Source organism: Pteropus medius, unplaced genomic scaffold, assembly GCF_902729225.1.
Source record: "Pteropus medius unplaced genomic scaffold, Ma_sr-lr_union100, whole genome shotgun sequence".
In the NCBI taxonomy this organism is placed as follows: domain Eukaryota; kingdom Metazoa; phylum Chordata; class Mammalia; order Chiroptera; family Pteropodidae; genus Pteropus; species Pteropus medius.
This window is the reverse complement of record NW_024342474.1, coordinates 472,301-481,788: the sequence shown is the minus strand read 5'-3', so window position 1 is coordinate 481,788 and position 9,488 is coordinate 472,301. Positions and strand designations below refer to the sequence as shown.

The 9,488-nt window shown below is 40.7% G+C and overlaps 1 protein-coding gene and 2 pseudogenes across 1 annotated transcript; all 3 read right to left on the bottom strand.

Moving 5' to 3' along the window:
• Positions 1-255: 255 nt before the first annotated feature.
• Positions 256-698, bottom strand: LOC120604848 (transcription factor BTF3-like; annotated as a pseudogene).
• Positions 699-5,181: 4,483 nt separating this feature from the next.
• Positions 5,182-5,302, bottom strand: LOC120605111 (uncharacterized; annotated as a pseudogene).
• Positions 5,303-7,347: 2,045 nt separating this feature from the next.
• Positions 7,348-9,297, bottom strand: RPS26 (ribosomal protein S26). Its single transcript, XM_039865641.1, has 4 exons — positions 9,057-9,297; positions 8,617-8,794; positions 7,833-7,963; positions 7,348-7,490 (listed from the first exon to the last, which is right to left on the bottom strand). Exons 1-4 carry the CDS (start codon positions 9,057-9,059, stop codon positions 7,455-7,457), a joined length of 348 nt encoding a protein of 115 aa, XP_039721575.1. The 5' UTR covers positions 9,060-9,297; the 3' UTR covers positions 7,348-7,454.
• Positions 9,298-9,488: the final 191 nt, after the last annotated feature.

The following is a 9,488-nucleotide window of genomic DNA, read 5'->3' as shown; positions in this document are numbered from 1 at the left end:
TTTGTTTTCTTCAGGTAAATACTCAGAAGTGGAATTGCTGAATCATATGGTAGTTCTACTTCTTTTTAAGTAGGCAAAGAACTTTACTAACCTTTGTTTCAAACTTCATTCTCAGGCTTCTTCACCTTAATTAGCTGCAAAAAATGATCTGTGTATAAGAAAAACTGAAAAGAGTGGCAGCATCCAAAGGCTTGTGCTTAAAAATACTAGAAATCGAGATTTTATCAGATCCATGAACAAAAAATTAAAAAGCAGTCATAATATAAAATTGCTGCTCCAAGTAACTTCTTCAAGTTTTACTTCCTTCAGAAGTCGACTCAATTTAGTTTGCTGATTCTTAGAAGCCTTATTAAAATTTTCCACAAAATCTGGAACTTCATCATTGCTATCCTCTCTGGTAGCAAGTGGTGCTTTTCCATCCACAGATCTTTTGGGGAGAGCTTCAGCCAGTCTCCTTAAACTAGACTGTCTGCACCAAGCTGGTTTAAGATGCTGGGTAGCATTTCTGTCAGCTGCTTTGTCTCAGCATGTCCTGTGATGGTGAAAGTGTTTGCTACCAGAGATGCGTGAACTTTAGGGTTGTTACAGTGGATCACTGTTCCTTGGTCTGTGAACATATTCACCTCTTCAATACTAGAGATATTGTTTATCCCTAACTTCTTTAAGGAGAACTAAAGTTTTTCATCATCCGCTGTAGCTGTTCTGTGAACCACCTTCTGTCTGCGAGAAGTTCCTTTCCCACCAATGGGTATTTGTGCCTGCAGTTTTGAGAGTTTTTCCTGGTTCATGAGTTTCTTTCATCTTTTTGAAGAGGAAATGGAGCTGAGCGAGGGACTAACGTTGGCACTCGGGGGTTCAGGTGGACCAGCTGAGAATAAGCATACATACGCAGGGACGCAAGACGGCAGGTCTATATTGTTTTCCATAGTGGCTGCACCGATTTATAATCCCACCAAAAGTGCAGGAGGGTTCCCTTTCTTTTACATCCTTATCAACACTTGCTCTTTGTTGATTTAATGATGATAACCATTCGGACAGAAGTGAGGTGACATTTCATTGTGGTAGCATGACATCATCTTTAACCTAAATTTCACTCAGGTTACCTGGATCAGGGTAGATTGTGCAGTGCTTTAGACTAGAGAAAGGGATGTATCCTTGGAACTTCTCTTTGGGGAATGGGAAAATGGGAGGGGGACTCTGCATCCACTCCAATTTCTCTCCTCATCTCCTAGCGCTCCCACCTCCATCCCAGTGCTTTTGGGCCTCTCTCACCTTGCTGACTTCCCAGATACCCCCATATTTCAGCAATGTTAAGTTCAACTGACGTAAGGCAAGAAAGCAGAGAACTGACCTGAGGCAAGAAAGCAGAGGAGGAGCTGTGAAATCTGGGTTCCTGGACCTATATAGACAGGTGAGCTGGGTCTCTAGGCTCCACTGCACCCTTGGCTTATGAGTGATATCTGCCAATTCTCACTGCACCGCTGCCCTTATTCCTGCTCATGTGCAGTGCAGTCACTACGGAAGCCCAGGACTCCAGGTCACCCTTCATCTCCCAAACTTTAATTCCCATGCAGCCCTTTCTGACTCTGTTTTACACTCCTCTCCATTTCCTGAAATCCTTTCGTGGCCTTCTGGAATTCAGAGTTTATCAACAGTAAAAACTCCCAACTTTTACCTTCCCATGTGCTCTAAAGAAAACCTGGCTCTCCCCAAATGCTTTACCGGTAACTGAAACCCCTCTATTTTCAATTTTAAACATCCCACTCTCTGACTCCATACTTTTTTACCAGCTCTACTGTCCTAACCCTAACCAGAACTTGAACCTACTGATCATATCCCCTGTCCATTGGACCTTACCCTCTCCACGTCCTATCTTTCCTCCTTATCCTTAATTTCCATGGTCGGCCATTATAATCACTCCCTTGAGTATACTTTCAATTCCTTTGCCCCCTCTCACCTCATCTGGCCTACCTGCAACTCCAGTTAAATCCCAGTCTCTATCCATTTTGAGTCTGTACTTGTAAAACTGAATAGTACTTCATCATGCCAACTGGTCTCTTTAAATTCTTGCCCTCTAACCTACAGTGCTGCCAGGCAATCGCACTACACCAGCCTGCACTCTCTAGCCTCTCACGTTCCACTCTCCCAGACGCCTGTTCCATTCTCTTTTTTCTTCAAACCTCCAACTCCCACTCTCTGTCTCATTCTCAGCTGATGACCTTGCCTCCTATTTCCCTGAGAAATAGAAGTAGCAAACAACCTACTTGCTTTTGGACTATATATTCCATCTTCTCTCCTGTTATTGTAGATAAACTGTCCATGCTCCTATCCAAGGCCAACCTCTCCACCTGTGCCCTGGACTCCATCCCTTTTTGTCTGTTCAAGGACATGGCTCTGTCTCCCACATTGATTTTTCTCTACATCATCAATTTTTCTTTCTCTCAATTTTCCCATCTTCAAGCAAATATGCTGATATTTGTATCATTTTATAAAATCCTCTTGACCCCACTTCTTTCAGCCACTGCCCTATTCCCCTCCTTTTTTCAGCAAAACTTGAAAAAGATGTCTCCAAAGTTTTCTTCCCATTCTCTTTTTACAATTAGTATCATATTTAGTGATATGTTAAAGACGTCTCATTCTCTTTTGAACCCACTCTGATTATGCTTTTGCCCCTGCCATTCTACTGAAATTTCTCGAAATCACTAACTCCATATTGCTAAAGCCGGTAGTCACTTCTCAATCCTTATTTGACCTATTAGCAGCAGTTGGCACTGTTGATCACTTGCTTTTCCTTGCAACATTTTCTCACTTGAATTCTAGGACACTCAAGATGCTGTTAAAAGTAAGATTCTCAGATTCTATCCCAAGCACTTTGAATAAATTTTTGGAGGTTTGGCTTAGGACTCATTTTATTCTAATGGTAGAGGTGATTCCTATTCATGCAAAGAAAAAAAAAATAACTCATTAATCATCGACTTTTCCATAAGCTGAGCTTACTTATCTGCAAATATTGAGCACCTGCTGTATGTCAGGCACTATAACTGACCATCTAGACACTGTCCCTGACCTCATGAGCTTACAGCTCAGGAGACATTTCCCAGGGACATTTGTGGGATGACTTTTGATGATAAAAATCATTTTGGTGATTAAAAAAAAGTGATAAACCTTTTTTTAAAAAAATTTAAAAGCCACATAGTTTTTTGAAACATTACCTTCTATTTATAGCAAGTTATGTTTTCCATCTAGAATACTGACATAATTTTTTTATAATACATGTAGAAATGTCGATTTAAAGAAAATGACAGTATAGATATGACAAAACTACCAAAAGAGGTACACAAATGCCTGAAGTTTGAGAAATACTCGTTTAACATTTCAGAGGTATCTCTGACATAATAAAAAGAATAGCTAATATTTATTGTGAACTAAGTCAGATCATGTCATTGTTCTGCTCAACTGTCCAATGGATTACCATCGCACTTTTATTTTTGTAACAGCTTTATTGAGCTATAATTTTTATACCATGCAATTCACACTTCAAGTATACAAATTAGTGGTTTTTAGTATGTTCACAGAGCTGTGCAATTATCACCACAATCAATCTTAGGATATTTTCATTACCCCTGAAAGAAACCCCATACCATTTAACAATCACTTCCCTTTCCCCCAACCCTGTCCTCCCCATCCCTAGGCAACCACTCATCTACTCTCTATAGATTTGCCTATTTGGACATTTCATATAAGTGAAATCATATGTGTTGTTTTATGACTGGCTTCTTTCAGCATGTTTTCAAGGTTCATCAATGTTGTAGCATGTAGCAAAACTCCATTCTTTTTTTATGGCCAAATAATAGTCCATTGTATGGATATATCAGTTGATCTATTCACCAATTGTACATTTGAGGTTGTTTCTAGTTTTTGGCTATTATAATGTCACTATGAACATTCATGTACAAGTCTTTATTGGATATGTTTTCAGTTTTCTTTGGTATATACCTAGGAGTGGTATCTCTTTTTAACTTTTTGAAAAAATGTCAGTTTTCCAAAGCGACCGCACCATTTTATATATTCCCACCAGCTGTAGGAATATATAAAATGGTGCGGTCGCTTTGGAAAACTAACCACATCACCTGCACTTGTTATTTTTATTATAGCCATCCTAGTGGGTATGGTAGCTCATTATGTGCCATTACACTTCAAATGAAGTCCAGAGTCTTTACCAGGACCCACAAAGCCCCAGGTGACCCAGACTTGTCTTCTCTGTGTACCATGGGTACACAATCCCTTGTCTGCAATTGAAAACTCAAAACAGCTCTAAAAAGTTTTGCAACTCATATGGCAGCAAAATCTGACATGAAACTCATGTTAGGTCATTTATAGTCTTTATTTCTTCCACTTAACATGCCTATTCTTATATTTTGCTGCAGAAATAGAGTATTTAATCTTGAGTGCTGTACCAGATCCCTTTGAGAATGTTGTAAATAGTATATGCTTTGTATTACTGTTCTAAAATTTAAAAAAGCAATTCCAAAGCAAATAAGCTTACAAGGCTTTCATATAAAGGATTGTAGACCTCAACCACTTTCTCCCTAGCTCACTAGTATTTAGCTGACACCTTCTTTTTTTTTTTTTTGTGACAGGCCAGGCATACTCTTGCCTCAGAGCTCTTGCACTTGATATTCCCTCTGCTCTTTCCCCATTTATCCAGAGCCTGCTCCTTCATGTTTAGATTTCTAAACAAATGTTATCAGCCTTACAGCCATAAGGCCACCTTATATAAAACTGCAGCCCTTCTCATGCCAGATCACCCCCTCACACTGCTCCCCCATTAAAATGTAAAGCTCTTGAGACCAGGGTCTTGGTCACTGCTAATGTCTTCAACATTTAGAAATATAGTAATAAACTTTTCTTGAATAAATGATTGTTTTATGTCACTTAAACCTCACCAAAATACTATGAAATAGGAATGACCATCCTAAAGATTGGAAAATTGAAGACAAAGAGGTATCTCTCCCAAGGTCACACAGCTCCAAGAATCAGGTGAGATTTATGTCCCAATCAGCTGTTTATTGGTTTGTTTTGTTTTGTTTTTACTATTTTTTATTTACGTGAGGAAACCCTTGGTTGACCTCACAGATTGCAAGGACCTTGGTCAGTTTACAATCTCTTATTTTTTTTTTAAGCCTACAGCACCTGGTCTTCCTAGGTGGTCTCCCATCCAAATATACTAACCAGGCCCGACCCTGCTTAGCTTCCGAAATCAGACGGGATCTGGCTTGTTCAGGGTAGCATGGCTGTACTCTTTTTGGTTCTTAACCAGATGTCTAATGGGGGACTTGGGACTCTGACACGCAGTGCCAAGCACATGGGTACTTATTGAATAAATAAATCTAGATCCTAACCTGTTCATCTACTGGCTGTTTCCTTCGATGAGCCTATTAGCTTGTTAATGCATGTGAAGTGGACATACTCCTGTATCTAATGGTTACTGAAGGAATAAATAAGCTAAATGTGTGAACTAAAGAAGCAGGACATTAACCTAAATAGCAATAGTCAGTGAATAACTTCTTCCTTCTATATGCTAACTTAAGAAAAGATAGGCAAAGAAAAATTTAAAATCCAGGATTTGGGACTGAGGGAAAAGGTAGCCCAGAGGCTGAATGAATCCTGGCTACCACAATTGACTTGAAATCCAATAACCTCTTAGGTGTACATTGTACCAATGGCTGCAAGAGCCCAGAGGCCTCTACCTGGCTTGAATGTTCACACACTGAGTCTGGAGAACACATCAGAAATACAAGGGAGATGCTGAGACTGCAATTAACATTTCCCCTCTGAATAATATCCATTAAAACAAACAGGGTGGGAGGCGAGAGCTCTGAAACCCATTTTTTTGTGAACCACCACTGGAACTTCAGTCCACAACAGCTTTAGCAGAGCAGACTTAATTTTGCCATCCAAATACCTGGAGAACTTCAAGCTGACCTGTGGGCTACTTGACAGCATATGTGGCTTTCTTTTTTGGGGTAGGTGATGAGTGCCTACAGAGCAGGTAACTTTCCACAGGTGGAAACTGAATATCCTGATTACTCATCACACAAGATATAGTTTATTTGTAACTGGTACTTTGTAGGCTGGTGGGATGGGGCTACCTTAGAGCCTAAAGTACATGGAAAGCCCTTTTTAAAATTATTTCTGGCACTAAAAAAATGACAATCAGTTTGGGATTATCTTCAAGTAGAAAAATTGCTAAAACAATTCTTAGTGTTAGGCTCTTCGGTATTAGGATCCCTGGAGATGGGATCATACTCGTACTTTGATTGCATAAATTAACTGGAGAGCCAGTTAAAACTTATCCTGAGAAAAGGAGAGGCTATGCCTATAATCCAAAAAAAATCTTGGAGCAGTTACACGGCCCTGATTTACTACTTGAATCTGGTTTTATTGAGCAAGCTGGGATTTGACACCACCAGGTTTAGCATTTTTATCTTGGACCTCATATTTTCAACCTAATGTTTACTCCTGGTGTAAAGGGTTTATAGTGTAGAGGAATGAAGAGGGACGCTGCTATAAGCTTCCCCAAAGGATGGAGACACTCTTGTCTAATGTTCCAACATTCAGGATTTGCTATAGCTGTTCCACCAGTGCATGCCATAATGACCATAATCAGATTAAATCTGGTTTCAGTTAAAAGGTTCTCCAAGAGTGAAGAGGACTGCCTCTATGCTCTAAAATACTTCACCCTTTCCTGCTGTCATATTCATATGAATATAGACATTTAGAAAAATGTCTCAACACAATGTGTATTTTGATCAAAACTTCCAAGCTAATTTAGAAAACCTAACTAGCAAAACGAGCCCTTATCAATCCATTCCCAAATGAATTTTAAAACATACATTCCCAATTGATCTTTGTAAATTCTAAATTCTAGAACCATTATCACACTGAAAATTTTATGAAATTAAGGATCTGGACACAGACCCCCTTAAAATCTATGTAAGTCACTATTAAAGTCTTTGTGTCCTCCACCAGGAATATGCACTCAGTCTAAGTCATTTCCTGATACATTCCTCATCTAATACTTTTTCCTTATCCTCCTAGTTCCTCTCCCCCTAGCCAGGTTAAACTATCACAGATGCCTAAGTCTCCTTTTCACCCACAAAGCTATGCAAACTGTGAAGGTGGAGGATACAAATACCCCACCCCCCAAAAAGCACACGGATAAGCTTTCTCCTCCATGAAAAAGACAATGGGCACTCCATACTTGAATACTTGGTAACAGCAATTATAATCCCTATGACATACACAACCTCTTTATCTGGCAACAAACACACTCAATACATTATGTAAAGTATAATTTCCGCTTTATTTTTTTCCAGAGAATAGTTCTTCAGAGTTAGCTCCTTACTTCTGCTTTATTTTTTTCCAGAGAATAGTTCTTCAGAGTTAGCTCCTTACATGGGCTTTGGTGGAGGTCGTGGGGCAGCACCCTGAAAGACAAAGGAATGAAAGAGTGAATTAAAACTCACCTACAAAAGACTCCCCCCTGCCCCAAATACCTGACCACTACCCTCCCAATACTAACAGCATATCTGAACCATAAATGCATGAAAAACTGGTAGATGTGGATGACGACCACACTACTCATCATTTCAAAACAAATTCAAACAACTCTTACAAGTGACAAAGAAAATGTTTTAGGTGTTGGCCCCACCTGCTTTATCATACTTAACTAATCTCACCAAAAACTTTAATTTGATAATCCTTGGGTCCTTAACTATCTTTTGTACACCACCCCTCTGGCTTCCATGTCTCCTTTTTAAGATACTTACTGCAGGTCTAAATCGGGGTGGGGGTGTTCTGTCCTTCCGGGCCTCACGAGAGCGATTCCTGACTACCTTGCTGTGAATGGCACAACTCACACAGTAATGTAGTTTCACATACAGCTTGGGAAGTACATATGCTAAGAAATAGAAAACAAATATATTAAATATTATATACCTACCTTGCACTATTCTTTCTTGTCCAGTCAAAAGTAAACTTAGTTAAATGTCTGCTAGGCATATCTACAAAATTTCACTCCCAAAGCAACCGTTCAGTTTGATACCTAAACACATACACAGTTTCACGAATGAGTACCATTCCCCTAACTCATCCTATCACCAAGGGGACCAAATCCACATCCTAGATAAACCAAGAATCCAGTTCCCTCAGCAGCTGCACCTGCCCTGATGCCTACTCTTGGACCTTCTTATCACCTAAGAAAGAAAGTCAATTTGTTTGAAGAAAAAAGAGAATACGATATTATATAGCTCCAAAGCCACTTTTGTCGACAATACTAGACAGCCTCCGACTTGAAACATTCTTCAAGATTTAGTGAGTACTTTTCCACGAGTACTCAAATGTTCAACAATTTAGAGAGACTGCTACAGTTACCATAGTACCATAAAAAGTCCCCTCTAATAAGACAAGGATCAAACAAAGCAGACACGTTCTCTTCCACCAATAATCTTAAAGGAACGTAGAAAAATATGGGACACTCCAATGCAGTCTGCGGGGGTTGGGGGTAGGTATTAGGATGCATGCACAGATAGATCACGCCAGAAGCTTACTCACCGTCGAAGACACTCGCTTCGGAAATATCCCTCACAGCTGCGGCCTCTACAATGTTTCTGATGACGAACTTCTTAATGGCCTTGTCCTTGGGCACGCATCGGGCGCAGTTGGTGCAGCGAATAGGCTGCACATGGCCCCGGCCCTTTTTGGCACGACCATTGTTCCTTCTTTTTTTGGTCTGCACGAAGACCAAGATTTTGTTACGAAGGATGAGCAAGTTACCCAGCCTTAGCCCTCTGCCGGCTCCATTCCACACGGGCAGCCCCCAGAAAGGGGCCAGTCAGATCTCCATTCCCTCCGCAAATCTCTCCAAGCTCGGAACAAACATAAATTCTGTCCATTCCTCCACCATGGTCCGGGCTCTCAAACCCCTGACAACCCCTAATCTGCTCCTCTCAACCTCCACCCGGAACCCACTCTCACCACGAGACAGAACTCACCATTCTGGAAGCGAGGAACCGAAAAAGAGGCCGGCGCTCTGCCCAGCTCTCTTATATAGCGCGAGATTCCTACGCTCACATTGGACTAATCCTTAGTTGATGAAAGCCAAGAATGGCAACCCACTTTACTCAAATTTTATTTATAATTCAGCAATTCTGCTGAAATCTAGGACAGTTAGACGTTTCTCGAGTTTTCTTATTCGTGGCACATTGTGACCATGGGACTACTTTATCGGAATGGCGGAAGAAAATTAGAGTTATACGTTTCCCAGCAGGCACCGCGACACCCTATTCCGGACGTGATTCTGGGCGTTATAATTATGCGGTTTTTGCGACGCTAGGCGCGGGTTTTCCGGCGCAAGACCACAAATCGCGCTCCCAATTAGAGGCCAGAGGGGAAGAGATGCAGAGTGGGAGTTGTAGTGCGAAGCT

Excerpts from the sequence above, each read along its gene's own strand:
- RPS26 (XM_039865641.1), bottom strand. Across the intron at positions 7,964-8,616 it reads CGAAGCGAGTGTCTTCGACG|CATATGTACTTCCCAAGCTG; the intron begins GTGAGTAAGCTT and ends TCTATTTCTTAG. Across the intron at positions 7,491-7,832 it reads CACCCCGATTTAGACCTGCA|GGTGCTGCCCCACGACCTCC; the intron begins GTAAGTATCTTA and ends TTTGTCTTTCAG.